This window comes from Lepidothrix coronata, unplaced genomic scaffold (genome assembly GCF_001604755.1).
Source record: "Lepidothrix coronata isolate B3197 unplaced genomic scaffold, Lepidothrix_coronata-1.0 Scaffold7, whole genome shotgun sequence".
Taxonomy (NCBI): Eukaryota; Metazoa; Chordata; class Aves; order Passeriformes; family Pipridae; genus Lepidothrix; species Lepidothrix coronata.
The window spans coordinates 5,345,625-5,364,364 of NW_016690187.1; the positions used below are offsets into that span (position 1 = coordinate 5,345,625).

The 18,740-nt window shown below is 36.7% G+C and overlaps 1 protein-coding gene across 15 annotated transcripts in view; it reads right to left on the reverse strand.

The window, feature by feature from the left end:
* ABI2 (abl-interactor 2) overlaps positions 1 to 18,740 on the reverse strand; it is a 67,701-nt gene that overhangs the window by 38,686 nt on the left and 10,275 nt on the right. For all 15 annotated transcript variants that reach the window (XM_017836007.1, XM_017835983.1, XM_017835999.1 and 12 more), the window contains exon 2: positions 2,442 to 2,609. In XM_017836007.1, coding sequence (XP_017691496.1) covers positions 2,442 to 2,609 — 168 coding nt within the window. The remainder of the gene's footprint in view (positions 1 to 2,441; positions 2,610 to 18,740) is intronic.

Here is an 18,740-nt window from a genome sequence, read left to right on the forward strand (position 1 = left end):
ATGTTGGCATTTGAAGTGATATAAATTGGCGTTATATCAATGAACAGAGAACCAGAATATTTTATCTTATCAAGCTGATCATGCCTCTTCTGGTTTGAGCTATACTTGAAAAAAAAACAAGCACTTTTTCTTACTAAGCGCCAAATTATTTTGCTCTCTTCTTTGGAGAATATGTGGAATTCCAAATCAGAATTAAAAGCAGGATTATACACTGAGATATCATAATTTCCATATAGTGTTTTCTAAACTTAAATACCAAGATTTACTGACCAAAGTAATAATGCTGTGGGCAGATGGTCATTACCAAATTGTTTTCTGTTCTATGTTACTGACATAATTTCAAGTCAGACTGACTGAAATCATAATTTGGCAATGAGGTATTATACCACAAGGCATTTTAAGTGGTATTAGAAAAAGTCCATTAAACTTTACACCCAATATAAAAAAGACCAAGGAAGTCTTCTGCAGGTTAGGCTAATTTCAGGAGAAGTGTAATCAAATTTCTTCAAAATAAATTATTTATTTACACAGACATTGTGCAAAAAATTTATTAATTTTTAAAAGAAAAATAACTATTGAAATGACAACAGATAACATAATCGTGTACAACACTGGTATCATAGGATGAAGCCATTTCTGAACACATTAATTCAACTTAATTAAGTTACTTGGATCAACACACTTCATGTATGTAATATCCAAAATTCAAATACTGTCTGCTCCTCTGACATAATTTCTTCCATGAAGATTTGGGGAGGATCCAAGATGATGCAGGCTCAAAAAACATAAAATATCAAAAAAACCCCAAACTAAATTTTCAATTTTATAGCAATATTTAAAAAACAAACAAACAAAAAAACCACCACAGTTTTTTTTCAGTTGTTCAAGCACAACCTATGAAATTTGGCAGATACATCTTCATTAGGTGTTGGGTACTGCCTAATTTAGTGCTCCATTTTAAATAACTAGCCATTTTGTATAAATGTCAGAGACAATCTAACCTGGCATTTCAATCTGCATAAATATCAGCTTCTCAGGAGGAAAAAGCTTAAAATACTATGGCTCTTTCCACAAAAGCTACTTTACAGATCCTGTGTGACAAAATGGATTTTCCACATTTATAAAAATGCAAAATTCAGTGAACTTGGGATATTTTTATTCATATATTGTCTTTTGCATCAGGCTCTCAAACAGTTGAAATACGTGTCAGCTGGCACTTGACTGTGAAGAAGCACACACACACACACACACACACACACATACACAGTATGTATATATATATGTATAGCACATAGACATACACAGAATAATTAGTGACATTTTCTGGGGGGAAAAGTTGATTTACTTGTCCATGGACTAAGAAGAAGAGAAGAAATCACACTTTGCAGCTTATTTTTGATGTGGTTACATGAGACAACTGAGGCAATCTAATAGCATATACTAACAAAAGAAAAAATCCTCCCCACCCATTTGTACCTGCTCTGGAATCTGATCCAGTCAGAGCCAATCCAGCCCATTAAGTCAGCATACAGTTATTCACTTCTTTCACTGTTTCAAACCTGTACTAGCTTAGCAACCCTTTCAGCACCAGCAAGTCAACAGATCAATTCCATCTACTTATCTCCTACCTTGCATGCCTCCTACTTTCAAAAGTTTTTCTATACGCCACGATATCCTTTATCAATTTATACTGTCACAAGGAGATCAAGAAACCCTTAGCAGCCAAAATGTATTGGTCAACTAAGACACAAAATATTCATTAAAAGGAAGTGCTGTTAATTTCTCTTCTAATCCGTCATTGGCTGATAAACATCCACTTCATCATTCATTCTCAGCCCATCCTGGGAGTCAAAATTCTATCATCAATGTGGTAATGGAACATGGGTTCCTAGTTAGAGTAGCTTAGTTTATTGTGACTCAGGAAAACTGCAAACAGTGGCAGGAGTTCTGCAGCCATAAACAAATTGAAATATTAATTTTGCCTTTTGTTCATGTCACCGCAAAGTACATTTTATTAATAAAAGCTAGGAGCAAACTATTTTTGTCATCTGTGCTTTTGTCATTAGATGCCAGTATTACAGCAACAGGAAAAGTAAAAAGATGACAAATAACTGTTTTCCACCATCCATTTCATATTTTTTAACATAATGATCTGATTTTACCATTAGCGATTTTTCTGTGCTTTTCACTTATGCAGAATGGCTCCCTCTCCAAACAATAAACTAGCTAAGATTACATTTAAGCTGTTATCCTACGTAAAATGCTCATACTAACATTCATATAAAACCACATAATGAGACCCAATCCCAGAACGAATATGAGAAAAAATGCATCCTTCTGTTTTAAATGAAACTATTTTTCTCATTCACAAAACGTCAGAGTTTTACTTGGTATGTAATGCCAAAGGCAAAGAGAAAAAAAAATTAGGAAAAAAGTCTCACTTGTGAAATATGGTTGATTGAAGATTCCATGCGTCGAAGTTGGGATGCCTGGATATCCAGCATTTGGAGAACATTGTTGGCCAAAGTGTTGATCAGATAGGCTACGCTTGCTAATGACTGGGTTGTGTAGGCTTTGGTTTCTTCCAGGGCTCGCTGCTTATCTGCTGACTAAAAACAGAAAGAAAAGGTTTATTTAGTATAAAGTCTCTCATGCAAAGGTTCTTGGAGTGAACTCCTTTTGCCTGTTATTACAGACAAAAAAACTATATAAGCCAAACTAATTCTAAATAAAAGTTACTATTTTTCCTCCTTTCTATTCATTCCACAAAAGATACTAACTTTGTATTTTAAGAGTTTCTATGCTTTATGAAAAGAATTAAGCTCATTTTCTCTTGAAGTCCAACTTTTCATTTTGAATTTTAGCAATTAACTTGAAAAGCACTCTGAGACACTTAACAGTTATTTCTCCTAGACTTTAAACTATTTAGAACTGTTTAGTTTTTCTAAACTTGGTATTTCAATTAGAAGTACCTACCAGCCTGAAAGGATCTACCAAATACCATATTCCTCACCTCTCCCAATTATTTAGACCTCATTCTTGTCACAAATGGTCGTTCACAGTGAAAGAACTGTAATTATTCCCTGTAGATGGCAGCTGAATAAACTGAGAGCAATCATTTTTTTAAATTAAGAAGTCCATGTATTTTTTTAAACATGTTTTGTGCTTTTTCGCATTGTCAATATTTTTCCTAGTATGATCCATTTTTCTAGCAGTAGAGCACCTAAAAGTATTTATGCTATCAATCCACAAGATATCTATTAGAAGTTTAAAAACATACATACATTTCAAACAACATTAAAAATAATAAGAATCTAATTGTTTAGATTTCTGTGTTTCTCCTTGAATAACAGTTAATATCACTAAGATCTAAGTCAGTACAAAGAATACAGATGAGAGCACTAGCAAAACATACAACTAAGATGCTAAGAAACTTTCCAGTATCCAAGGCTTTGGTATACACTGGATTTCAGTCTTAGGTGATCTTCAGCCACTTCACAGGCTGATGGTTTTGTTTCTAAAGCAACAGTTGACAAATGTTCTCTATTCCTATCTGCCATTATAATACTGTATTTCATTATTTCCTTGGCTTTATATATTATCTACATAGGTTGGGTATCAAGATTCAAGAAAGAAAAGGGAATATAAAGTTATTTCATATGTTTCAGCACAAGCTGAATCTACCATTGACTTTTATTATATGTACCTTGGGAAACACAGAAACTAAAGGTATCTGTATTTCAGGAAAAAAATTCTTACAGTTAAAGATGTTTCCTGAGACCTTGTGACAAGACCCTTATAAGAAGATTGCTAGCTTTCAAGGAAAAAAAAACAATTCCACACACGTAAAAACAGGCACAGGACTTCAATTAAATGTTCACATGACAGATATTCAATACTTTTTCTTTCCTGGCAACCTCCTGTGTCCACAAACAACACTGGTAACTTAGTTGGCCTGTTAGCAGGCTACACTGGTACCAGTTCCTCATCTGCCAGGAAGGAGGATAGCAGCAGTTGCTGTTCATCCATGTAAGAGCTCAAACAATAGGGCAAGAGGGAAGGAATGCAGTTGAAGGTAAATATTCTTGCCTGGCTGTTTGTTTCTCATGCAGCAGAAGACAGAAAACAACAGAGAAGGAAATGAAAATTTTAGGAGACAGCTTTATCTGGGCACAGTATGATGATATTCTCCAACAGAGCACACTTGTAAAACTGCCTTATATTCAGCTATACCGAAGTTAGATAAATGCTATCTCCAGATCCCATTTAAGAACTCATGACTTTTAGCCATCTGAATAGTATGTTTTGTACATAAAAGAGCTCCAAATTCAGAGACTCCCAAATGAAGGAAGACAGAGCTCTTTACCTCTACTCTCACATTGATGGCTTATAAACGTACTCTTTCTTCCCCTCTCCCTACCCACACCCTCAGCTCAGCCTGCACATCTCTGCAGCAGGCACACCTGCCACCTCACACTTCACAGCCATTCAAAACATTTCTCAATGGCAATAAGAAAAATAACCAGAAGCTCCTCAGTTTTGCTCTGCAGCTGCTGACAATCTATTTATAGAAGCAGAAACTGCTGATTTCCATTAGCACACTGTACATCCAGAACAGCTGAGTATAAGCCAGGATACACCATATTTTTCATTAACAGCCAAAGTGTTTGGGAACAAAAGGTAAACAGCCTATAATTTTAGATATTATGAGCCTCTGATATGGCTTTTCTTTTTGCTTAAAGAAGCACAAATACGAATAAATGTTCAGAGCTAGTCCTTCCACTGATGCAATCTAACAGCTAAACTGAAGTCACCTCCAGTTCAAACCAACAAGGAACTGGCTTCTCAATGTTCAAACACATTACAGATTTCATAAAACAACAATCCTGTAAACTCATGTGGAACTGCTATGAGCACAAACTCCTGTTTGATTGAGAGGTCCAGTTTGTGTATTTGGCTGATAACAACTGTGATTTGCTCTCCATTTCTTTATATAGAGCCCAAAACTCTCTGAGACAAACTCCAGTCACGTTTGGCACAGCAAAACTGAAGTTTGAACTTTCTTCCTGTATACTGAAAGACGAAGAATGTGTTGAAATTTCATATTAAAATGACTATTTGAATCTACTACTGTCAAGCCATTTCACAACAACAAAAATTAGTTAATTACAGCATTTTAAAACAAATATGTTTACCCTGAAAACCTTGAACAGGTGAAAACTTGAATGACTCACAGCAACTAGGAAAAAGTCTGGAATACTTACAGAAAAATCTAAAGTTCCCCCGTGGAGATGTAACAATAAATATTAGTTAAAATTTAATTTGAAATGCTAAGTTGTGTTTAGTGCAAAATCTGTCTTTTAATTTGAAAAGCAGATTTCCAGAGACAGTATCTTATCATATGCTGCTATGTAACAAGATCCCATTTACACTCCCCACAGGCACCAAACTATATTGCTTACAACCGTTGCCGTGCTCACTGATCCTGAATATGTAAGCATGAAAATAAAGGCATTTCTGCAAATAAGATAATGGTTTCAAGTAATCAATAAACAAAATTCAAACATAACCCGCAGCAGTCTAAGATCTGATACTCTGATCTTCATAACATCAAAATACCAGCCAATATGCTACATAAGTAACTGCAAGACAGACAAAGTTATTTCAATTTCCACACCCACCAAAATTCTCCAGTGAAAACTGGCCAATATCAATTGGCCCTACTCAAACTGGTAAAACTCTCCACAGTAGTGGAGTAGTAATCTATGTGTGGAATACTGAAAACAAGAGAAATGTGTTCTGGCCACGTTCACTGTAACAAAAACAAGAGCTGCTACTGTGAATAAGTAAGGGTATGAACTAGAGACCTTGAAGCCCTTCAGTTCTCAGAAACATTGTGTTCAGCATGACCAAGCACTAGTAGCAAGCGTTCTCAGTGCCGTGACCTAAATTAAATGCCATGAAACAGACCACTGAGTATCCCTCCATTTTACTTTTTCAGCATCTTTAGCACCTGCACACATAAAATGCCTACTAAAAAAATGGGCTCACAATATCTATTCACACACCACTCTCAGGGAAGCAATGCTTTCAAGTGTTAGATCAGTTTGATCTGTACTTTTTAAATGGATATTAAATTTAAGAAAGCAAAGCTACTGTTTAACAAACAACTCTTCTGCAACACTGCCAACACAGGCAACATCTCATTCCTAGACCTAATGTATCCATCCACTGTGACAGTACTGTATTTGTAGGGCTGCATGGTGGATTGAGTGCGTAATCTACTTCATAAATAACTTCAGAAACAAATGGTTATTTTAAACTCCAGTCAATTCCATTATCTTCCCTGCCATGCAAACCTGCAAATGCTTGCTCTAGTAAAACTAAGTAGATGCCACAAAGGAAGAGCAAATCACCTTACTGAATTATGGTTTGAGCAATTAATCATGATATAATGGAGGCTCAGGTTCTACTTTAAGTATCAGTACCTGTCAAAGTAGAGGTCCCCAATGCCAACTGCATGCTCCCTTCACTGTAGTGAATTAAGACCAGGAGGCAAGTCCCAAAAGAAAATTATCTGAATAAACCAGATAAATAATAAACCAAATAAACCAAATTATAAGTTTCCCCTCATCCAAACCACTGCACGGCCACAGAAACACAAGGAAGTATACAATCAAGAATAAAGACGGAAGAACTAATCAGAGTTGTTTGGTTTGTTAGAAAACGAACAAGTGTTAAAAAGCAGACATCACTGCAGTTTTGCCAGCCTTCCACTACCTATAATTTTTTTTTCACCAGGACTATATACAGTGCCTCATTATGTTCCCCTTAATACTTTTCCACTAACTGTTTCATCTCCACCTCTTATACTTGCAGCTTTGACTTCTCAGTGTTAACATACTTGAGTATCACAGCTGGATCATCTTCAATGCCTTAAAAAGAAATGTTCTTATCATGTCTTCTGTGCCCAGGTTACAGAATTTCCATGCTCCAGCTTAGCATTTATTCTGTTTATCATTTTTCTCCACACAATGCACACATCAAGTGGTCCATGCTGAGTCACAAGGCAGCATCCTTTTCTCCTGCTCTCAGCAGTAAGAGCACCATTTTAACTCACCACAGAGAGCTCATCTGATGCTCCTGCCAGCCCCATATGGAGTGAGGATGGTGTCAGCTACTACTGGGACATGCTACCTCTGCTGCAGCAGGAAGTGGTACCCCATGCACCCAGACACAGCAGCAGCCACTGCTCTTCCCTGCTCTCCTATGGAGAGTGTTATCTATTTGTGGAACCACCCAGTACTGAAACAGTTGGTTTGCCTCCACCAGAAAACAAAACAAATGATTAATTAGATGGAAATATTTCACAGGATAAATCCAGCCTGAGAGCTACAGCATACAGTGTAGCTACAGCTAGAGTGATTACTCTATACAAAGCTGGAGCTTTTAGATAACAGGAGAAGATCAAAGTTATTCAAGTCAGCTACAAATGCACAGATTTCAAATTCAGTCAGAAAAGGCATGTGTTACATTCACAGGGCAACACTGTGTGCTTACATTCAGACACTGGAGAATTGTCAACATTTTCTACTTCCACATGACAGTCCAACAGTAGACACTAAGCCTAACACAGCTCAGGAATAATCACAAACGTTGACCTGAAAACATTTCTCATTTTTTATTAGACTGTATAAACCAAACTGCTAGCATTAGAAAGGATGTGGAATTCAACCTGCACTAAGATGACTACTTTTGATGTCAGGAGGCAGAGCCTAGGCATCACTCTTTCTTCCCACTCTGGAAGTTCTGTTTACACTGCACAATTACATCACCAGATTTCAATAAGAAATGGTCTGGACTGCTGCCTATATAAGATATTTTTTCATTTTAGGAATTAAATGTCTCAATGTTTATTCTCCTGCCTAGGGAAACGCAATCACTTGTATTTATATAAGCAATAAAAAAAACAAATTACAAAGAAGAAAAAACTACTGTACAGAAAGTGTGGGGCAGATGAGAGAATAAAACCTGCAGTAAGGTATCCAAAATGTCAAAATAATTTGGTTATATGATCGGCAAAAGGAAATCTTATATGGATAAAAGGCAGGGCTAGAAAGAAACAAAGAATTTAAAGCATTCTGCCACCCCAAAGAGGGATCAGCCAAATCATAGTGATAAGGTCTGTTATACCACTATTAAGAACTTGAATACTTTTGTATAGAAAAACAGCTACTAATGGATAGAGAAATTTTTCAAGGAAATAAATGACGGGAGGCAACATGACCCCTACATTAAGATTTACAGAACATCAACCCAACTAGATGAAATAAGAAATGCTACCAATGCTATCAAATTAGAAGAAAAAGAAAGACTTCAAAGACAGCAACATGTTAATAAAGAAAAATAAGTTTCTTATGAATTGGAAAGAGCTAATAAAGAGAGGTCTGAAAGGAATGAATGAGAGGAAGCACTAAAAGCTGCTGGCTCTTTAGTCAGTTATTGTAACTAGGTTTTTCTCTGCTCTAGTTCTAAAAAAAAAAAACAAACACAAACTTACACAACAAATTCTATTAGATGAACCAAAAAGTCTGGACTGAGTTTAGAAAAAAACCTATGTTTCTTATTACAGAAGATTAACACAAGTTGTTGCCTTTAATATCAATATGACACCAACAAAAATTCTTCCAAGACTAAATTCAACATTAAGCATTAAATGGGAGGAAAAAAATAGAGCTTTTCATTCCTGAGGCTACTATCATTCACATTTGTTCAAAAAAGGAGTTCTGAATGGAAAAAATCTCAATTTATACTCAAATCAACTCATCAGTGTACAACGCATTTATGCAGTAATATTTAGGTATCAAAGTGGAAGCTGAGTTTAAACAGTTTGACACTAGACTGAATACACAAAAAGGCGTGTCCAGAATATACTAATCACTTTCCCAAGATATACAGCATCTCTTGCTATTGTTCAAAACAGTACTGTTTAGTGAAACAAAACTCATATTTAACATATGCGATGAAAAAGTAATAATAGAATTTTAAAAGTGAGACAGAAGATTAGTTTCATTTAATGAATATAACAGTTGGGGTTTTTGATTACTTTTAACACAAACCCAAGCCATCATTTGTCTGAGACCAGCTAGCAAACCCCCTAAGGTTTCTGCTGAGGTTGCATCAGCTTCAAGAAGCCCCAAGAACAAAAGCTGCACACTACAGAGTTCAACAAGCTTCCATTATTCAATACAAAATGTGCCCAACTGTGATACTGACAAAGCACACTTCAGTTTTCCTGTGAAAAATAGATGGAGCTCTTATATCATCCCTTTTCATTTTAATTGTTGCTGAATTCCTTGAAGTTACTGGAAGCCTCATACATAATTAAATATTTTACACACTTTTATTCAACTGCACAGATGGCATTTGCTCAGCCCATCCAAGTGTTTTCTGAGGTCCTTTCGTGAACTACAAAAAATGACTGAGAATAAAACCAATTAATCCAATAATTATGTCAAAATCATGCCAAAGAGTTACATAACTGTCAGTGAAAAAAACAACAGTTTTCTGTTTTAACGAACTCGCTCATTAAATACTTACTTGCTAAAGAATATCCCTTACTCCTCTTTCACTGCCAGAACTGCTCATTCCCAGCATGAAAAACACGTACCATCCAATTCATAAATAGTTGGTCTATAATGCAGGTGAAAAAAGCATGAAAAAGCAGAAGCAACCACTGACAGAAGGAAATGAGCTCTCCCAGAGCTCCTGAAAAAAAATAAGTGCCATAGAGCTCTAAGGCACTTATTCTATTCTATAGCACCAGAAAACCCCAAAATTTCCCTCTCAGATGTGCAGAACAACTCATGTATTCCCACTGAACACTGGGAAACTCAGTCTACCTGTTTTTTAGTTTAAGCAAAGCTGCACAGTACTTTTTTGTTCTCTGACAACTGTAATAGGATAAGTTCTACACTATTCATTTCCACGTGTTAACATTTTTCTCTACATAATTGGTTATTCACATAATTATTGCTGCTATCATTATTCTAGGAAGAGGGAAGGTTAGTTTGATCACTTAATCACTCTACTCAAATGTATACACATTTATTTTAAAATTAAGGGGAGTTGGTAGCCATTGGCCATTTACATGTACTCTGCACCCTGAACACTAGGAATTAATCAAATATTAAGCAACATAAGCAAATATTTTGGACACAAATGGAAAACACTGCTTCACACATACCCTGCCACAAACCCTCTGGTAAGTTCTCTGACAGCTTTCTATTATTCTCCATTCAAAAGAATACACAAGCAGCAACACACACTGAGACCACGAAACTGGGGAAGCAACAAGAGTAACGGGACTGGTAATTTGGCATACAACTTAGTGGAAATGGTAGATCTAGACTTTGGAGACAGAATATTTTTACTTCACAATATTTTTAGCATGACCTTATCTGAACACCCAACTATGATTAAAGTAACCTGCTTGAAAACTCTTTGTCCCATCTCTGAAGAATGGAGCACAGCATATTAAGTCTCCTAGGGACAATAATGAGCTACTCTCAGAAGTGACAATATACAATGCAAGAATCAGCTCTCAATGAAACTTGAGCTGAGGGTGGACCATCCAGGCACACAGAGGTTGCAGTCAGGCACCTAAACCATCCCACCTTATAAACATCTGTCAAACTGAAAAGTGCTTTCTCCACAATTGTATCCCAAGTCTCTACTCAACATCTACATGAAAGCAATTAACCTGCTGTTCACACAAAGTGCATGTAAAATTTAAACACCTTTAAATGTGAAGTTACTAAAGTAAACTCTTCTGAATACAACTGAAAAGAAATGAGATTAGAACTATTGTCACAGCACTGTGAATTCTACATATCCGAAATCTAATAAAAAATGTCACCTTTTGACAAGAGATCACAGTAATATAAGCACAGCAATCAACAAAGCTGTATAAGGAACACTGCCAAACATAATCATTACAGAAGATACTGGCCTTAGAATTAAAAATGCATCAAAAGTATTCACTAGATTTTATAATTCAACAACATTCAAAGAGCAAGTAATAAATGTGATATTTAAAAAAGAAAAGTAATTTCCAAATGTAAGGTTATTCACTTATATGATATATAAGTGTATATAATCTTATTATACTGCTATAAATAATATTATTCCCATTTTTAGTTAAATTATAATTTAGTTTAATTTATCTGCATGCTAATAGCAAGCACACCAGGTAAGGAATATACTCTTAGTATTCATACTTTAATAAAGCCCTTGACATCAGGTTATTCTGGGTTTTTTTAATACAGATTATTAAAAACCTGTAATGATGCACTAAATGTCACTAGAATTTCTTGATTGCAAATGTGACTTCCTAATTTTTATGCCATCTGAAACTCAGTATCAATAATCCACTGCAGTCTGTATCAGGTCATTTGCATTAAGTTGCAGCCTTTTGGTTCACTGCAGTAGATTTATTTAATGTTTTCAGTTCTGTGCTGGGCCTCAAAATGTTGGTTTGATTAACAGCTAGGAAGGCTCCCTTTCAATTAAATATACATGGAACCTAACCTCTTAAATGGAAAAGCAACTTTTAAAAATCCATACTCATTCAGGGCTGCCAGTGAGGGCAAAACTAACTCACTGGTTTGAAATCTATGACAAGAATATCAGTCTACTCCACCCAAGAGAGAAACATAACAAATGATAGCTGAGGACAAGCACAGCTTCCCTGACATCTGATCACTTGCACCACTGTTTTCACGCTGCTTGTATCACTGCAACAAATGTGTCACCTGTTTTCCTTAACCATCGCCAGGATCAAACTCAGTATTGATTTCCATATACTTACAAGCACAGCTGACCAGTTTTTACATGCAAATGTCCTGCTCTCACCAAATCTGGCAAGTTCCTGTTCCTTCAAAGTAGAGCCAAAGTCCTGTTTATGCAAAAATAATAAGGCATGCTGCATTCAGACAAACCTACCAGACAAGGTTATAAAAATGCTTGTTTAAAACATCAATAACACAGTTCAAAGTGATATATCACAAGAAGTATCACAAGAACAGCATACTAGCATCCAAATGCATTTATACAGTTAACACATTATATTAATAGTTACTCATCACTGCTGTACAGCATCAGACGTAGCTCTTACTCGAGAAGACTTCTCTCACTGTTGCTTCCTATTCCCCTTGTGCATTTAAGATCCCCTTCTCATTCTGTTAAACAATGCAGGTTTCACCTTACTCTGGGAGCTCTTCTGCAATAACACAGCTGAGAGAAGTGGATTGTTTTCTAGTTCCTACATCAACATCATTAGAGTTCCAAACACAAGGCCAATTTTGCTTTTAATACCAGTACAAAATCAACATATTTGTAGCCATAAGAGGCTAGGACAATACGAATGCACTGAAACAGCAAAGTTTTGCAGGCTTAACTCTACTGTCTCAGGTATCTGCTGTTCCACAATTCCTTACTCACCAAGGATGCTTTAGTGTGCAGACATTTCACTGAGTGTACAAGTCAAAATTGTTGATTAACTCAATTCAACTCAAATTTAATTTTACAGCTACTTGATAAAAATAAAGCAAGTCACAGCATTTGCAAAAACTACTTTTCAGATGCAAAGTAGCTTTCAGAAGTAAGAACAAACAACAATCGTACAGTAATTACATTCTGCTGTACAAAAAAATGCTATTTCCACAAACTGTTTTGTCCTTAGCAATATGAGATGAACAGACTTTTATCTCTCTAAATCTCACAAAATCTACCATTTCTAAGAAAGGATATCTATTTCAGCTTCCCAAAATATTATGCAGTCACAGGGGTTTATGTAACATCTGAGTTATTTCCCAACTTTGCCAGTTTCTTCCTTCCACTATAAATTCCCAATTCATTACATAGGAATGACTGAGGTCAACTAATGGTTTCCATTTAGAATCACAGGCAGAGTGATCTGTGGCAGTAGAAGCAGATTCTGCTTCCAAGTGTCCACTGCCAGACATCACAAGCTCATAGCAAGAAAAGCTAAGTAGGACACACAGCCATATCCTCCCCATCACTGTTTATAACCTCATATCCTACTGTAATCACTCAGATGACAAATGTAATTGCCAGAGTGTATATACACCCTATGCAGCAAATAGTTCCCAAAAGAGAGACAGGCACGTGTGGAGAGAACACCCACATCAGTTACCACAGCAACCCTGAGCTGTGCTGCACAGTCCCATTTCCCTAGGCACTGCAAGGAGTAAGGCAGCCCAAGGAACACAAGCTGCTGGAAAGCCTTTCCTGTGTGTCCGCAACAAATACAGTCCTGTTATCCTCAGAATTCTTCCCACATTGTCAAGCCAACTAACACAAGTCTTTCAATTGCTGTTCACCGTCTCTACTTCCTCACATGAGCAAGCCCCAAAATTTTATCATGTTATTTTACTTTAAATTAACTACCTTTGATAACTGTGGCTAAAAAAAAGCTTTAGAGAAATAAACAGGCATAGCTATCAGGTAACAGAAGTATGCATTTCAAAGATAGTAGAGAGAGGAGAGGGCTTAAACTAACTGGTGGCAGGAATTTGCATAATCACTCTCCATTTTCTAGGAAATAAGGACATTTGGATTACAGAAATTCCTTCAGTGATCAGTTAACCCTAAATTGAAATTATTCTTACTTTTCAAAGCTGCTGCCAATTCGGACATACTGAAAGGAACAAACTGTCTTCAGATACATGCCCGCAATCTGACAGAAAAAAACAAAAAAATATTTTATTTCATATGAAAAAGTAGAGATCAAAATAAGGAACCTTCATACAACAGCTGCAATATACTATACTCCTCTAGGAGGCAAAAGAACCACTGGCAGCATATCCCAAAACCTAGAGATTTATGCTCAAATTAGCAGAGCCTGTGAGAGCTGCAGTGGCAGTTGATAAGCTCTACAGCACAGAACTAAAAATTCAGAAGGGGTTTTCTTGCATTTCTCCACAAAAAGTTGCCCGATCTCTCCCTCTTTCTTTTTTGCTTTTACACAAATAGACAGGACAGCTCTCCTTGCCTTATGTAGAACCATCCACCGGCCAAAGCCCCCAGCCCCTCCAATGCTACACCATCGCACATGCCAGAGTCCTATCACCTAAAATGCACGTTTGCATTCCATTACACGACCAGACACTAACATAGTCTTGTCTGACTCTGAAAAATCCCATCTCACAGGCCTTTTTCCTTGCCCTCATTGGAAAAGCTTGTCAGAAAAGAGGGTAGAAGCAGGCAGCAGGTCAATTTGTTCTTGATATCTATGTTCATCCTGCTGAAAGCTGACCTCTGTTCTAAAACCCATCTGCTGGCGGTGGCGGTAACGCTCAATAAAACCCAACCATTACTGAACCCAGGATGAAGACTAACTAAACAAACTATCATGATCAACAAAGAAAGTGAAAGAAAGCTAGTAGAAGTTCACTCTGAAATCTGAAAATCAAAACCAGTGCCTTCTCATTTGACAGATGTATTCCCTATATGCCTTGAGAGCAGCATCTGCTCGCTTTCTGGCAAAGAATGTTTTCACAACCTTTTGCTCCTGTTACCATAGCACTGGACAAAACATTGTATTGGAAAAGTGAGAATGGGATTCTGGCCTCTTATGCAGAGACTGTTAGCCAACCCTAGATCCCTGTTCTGCACTCCTTTAGCAACTAGAGAACATTTTAGAAATATAAAAGTCAGGTCCTCAAGAGGAGTCTCAACCTAATTCCCAGTCTAATTCTAGACTGCTAGAAATAAGGTTTTTTTCAGAACCCTTCAAGTTCATGTTTGTAGTAGAGTTGTCAACACATAAAAAACCAGAAGGTTCACGAGGCTCTTCGTTTTAACTAGACTCAAACTTTGCTATGCTGCTACAATTTAAGAATCTCAGAAAATAAGCTGAAAAATCAACCCTTTTCTGCAGGCACTGTAACTAGTAGTTATTCTTTTTCCCAGTTTAACAAGCAGTTTTGGTCCATTTACTTCAAAATTAGAAGTAAACCTTCTGTCAATTGCTATGTAGCTCAAGAACAGCAAGCCAAGTTGCTATATTCAACCTGCAGCATGTAACTTAACAATACAGCATCAAGTATTCTGTAATTATTTCCAGCAAGATCTGTATTTTACACACACATTTTCCTAAGCATGACCTACACTCACACTAAGTGCTGTGCTTCTTACCAAGAAAGACTATCCATGCAGGTGGTAACTTAACTTTTTAAAGCAACACAAGGCCATTTTACATGCATAAAAGGATGTGCATTTAATTTCCCATATTAACTGCACTGCAACTGTAACACAGTCATCTCCACACAATTTAAACACTACTTCTTTCTGCAAATTACCAAGTTATTTCTTTAAGAATTAACAAGTATCACGCTGAGGTATAAAGAACAGTATGCTTGATAACCAAATCCAACTTTGGCAAGTTTTTCTCCAAATACAATAATTTTTACATTCCTAGACTGTATTTGTGCTGGAGGTCACTGAGCCATTTTGGAATTTCTCTTTAACAATATGAAGAGTTTTCTGTCTGGTAAAGAAAAAGCCAGAACTTGAAACACAAACTGCCAGCAATAAAGGACTTCTCGCTGAACTACAACGGCCCATTGTTCAGAACAGCAATCAGGATGAGCTTGAAGAGACTGTATTTTTCTGAAAATTCCTTCAGAACAATATCAGAATTTCATACAGTGAATGTTTACAACTGCTGTCTTAAAGCAAAGCACTGGCATTGCCTGATAGCCAAAATAATGAAACTGAACCTCCCAGCAGAAGCTCTGTACACTGTTGTTTTCACTCTTCCACACTAAGAAAGTAGATTATGTACCAAATACCTTCTTTGAATCAAAAGACAGGAGGTTAATAAACTTAAATGAACATGACTAACCCCAGGAGAATAACTGCAATATCAAACAAGAGTCTCTATGTCTAAAAAGTTAAGGTTCCTTTGATCTAACATTTAAATGTCAGCTGAAGACAACACTTAACTCCAACTGCTGCAAAAAACACACAAAATTACATCTTTAGACTCTTTGAAAAACACAACCTCAGCAATATCTCAGCCAATATACAGGAGACAAATCTCTGTGCAGGAGCTTACAGAAGCAGCAGCCAAGGATACAGTTCTATCAGCATACCTTCAAAGAATCAAGTTATTTGGGGTCCAACAGAAGACAGAGCTCTATAAACTTGGAAGCAATTCTAAAATGAAAGATAAGCACCAGATACAATGGCACAAGAAGTTCTACAAAGTCTGTCCCGAAAAAGTTGGTTATCACAAAAGCTGAAATGGTGCTTCAGAAAAGGACAGATGAATGAATCAGACAAAGCTGCTGAAAGCAATACAGAGCATCTGCAACGTCCCAAAATTAACAGCTGCCCATCTTTGCACATGCATTAACGATGCTCCAGACCTCAGCTTTCCCTAAAGAACTTTTTGAACCACAAAGCACCTGCAGGGACTATTTTAATATTATTTCACCAAAACACGCACATATTTTTTCATGTGTCTATTTGTCTAATGTGAACCACATTTTCACCAGGCCCTTCTGGATTTGTTCAGATACTGATTTCTGCTCTTACTGGTGCTGTTCTGCCCAAGACCTTTATAAATATCCCTTAGTCTGTCCTATATCGACCATGATGCATTTTTTTAAAAGCGAGGAAACACCTTTTTTTTTTTCTCTCCCATATTTACAGAATTTTTTAATAAGTCATTCCAATATTTATAGAATGGTAAGAATTCAAATTGGAAAGACAAGACACCATCTGTCACAGATATCTTGGCAGAAGCTAAAAATGTACTGCTATTTTTCTCCTATGACAGCCACATCCTGAGTAGCCCAGTAAAATTTAAGCTCAGAACTTTCATGAAGTAAATTAATCCATTATTATCCTCACCTAACAAAATTCCCTTTTCAGATGCAACAGTCTTAAAAGTCAATTTTTACAAACAATTTTCAAAGAAAAGTCATATACAGACTACAATTGTCTCAAATAGGGAAAACACTTCCTTCCTGCTATACAATCTAAATTAGGTGACAAATATTTCCGGAAAAGAGTAGCCATAGTCCTGCAGTTCAGAATCATCATACTGTTCCCCACCTAGGCAAAATTCCATCATCTCCAACTATAAGCAGCAACTGGTAACTCTCAGAGTGTCAAGAGGTCTCAGCCACAGAACACATCACTAGGGCTGCACCTTACATCAGTGGTGAAGGCAGCCTGCCCCACCAGCACACTTGCAGCCACACACACACCTGTAAGCACTACAGTGCAATGGAGTGGCTACTCACATCATGCTTAGATAATGTAACAGTGTTACATCAAACTCACAGAAATCAAGGATTATAGGATAAAAACTGGAAGTGACACTGCAAACTTGCGAAAGCAAGCACGACTCCTCTCACAGCAGTTTTGTGCTGTGTTACAGGGTATGAAGAATCACCATGACTCTGTTTACATTCATCATAATTATGACACAGAATGAGAATCTCAAACTTCACTTATTCACCCAGTTTCAATGTTCTTGTTCTGACAATTCTGAGCTCTTCGTTGTCACAACAACAGAAACATTAGAGAAGTGCAAAAAAATAAGACTTCAAATGATGAATATTTTTTCTATGTCACAAAAGGTTCTCTTGCCTTGCTTTTTTTTTAATATGAATTCATTTTTCAAGTTGTCTTAACAGATTGTTACAACTGGATATTCAGCAAGTTCCATACCATCAGAATAAAAAAGGGCTTTCTCTATACCTTCATGAATTAAAAGTGCTGCACAAATGAGCTTTTCATTTGACAAGACATGTTTAAGTAATATCACCTCTCTACCCACCTATTCATGGCAATAAATAAAACTATCCTGGAAAGGAGAGTTCCACAACATAAAACAGAGGTTTTAAGACAGAGAGGCACTGAGAAAGCAGGAATTTTCAAGCTGCTTTTCAGACAAGCAATTCTCTCCTTTAAGAAGAATGATCTGCCAACTGCATGACCTCTAATCCTCCACCTTCCTACACACAGGCAATGGGCTTTTTTTGCAACACTCACCATCTTCCCATCATTTCACTCAACAGTGTGTCCCTACAACTCAGGAAATACCACTTATTTTCCCCCCTACATTTAGCCAAAAAAGAACATGCAAACAGTTCTCAAAGGTCTATGTTCAGAGCCTTAAGAGTATGTGGAATCCAGACCAAAAGGTTCTGGGAAATAAACTCCTTCCACTGATTGTACACAAACCCCTGAATTTTAAAGTATGAGATCTAGAGATGACGTTATAGAAGAGCTGTGTTATTAAAACCAACAGAATTAGGTATAAGAAGCTCAAGCTATGATTTGGTTTGTGCAGAGGCACCTATCTATTCAGAGCACACACAAAAAAATGCAGTTTGACAAACTAACACAATATATCCAAACAAAAAAAACCTGAATAATCCTTGCATTTCAATCTCCTCAGCTTAACATCTCCACCTCCAAAATAAGCTAAGTAGCAAAAATAATTTTCAGAATTTTGGCCTTTCAGAGCTGCCCTTGGAGTTTCACTGAGTGTAGCATTTACTGTGGGGTAATGCCAAGAGGCCTGAAAACTAAGGTCAAATCAGTTCACCACAGTAAGACTATCATTTCTCTCCATTAGAAAAGAAAAAAAAAAAAAAAGGCATTTTTGGGCTCCTTTATGAAAGGGGGAATTGCAGTCA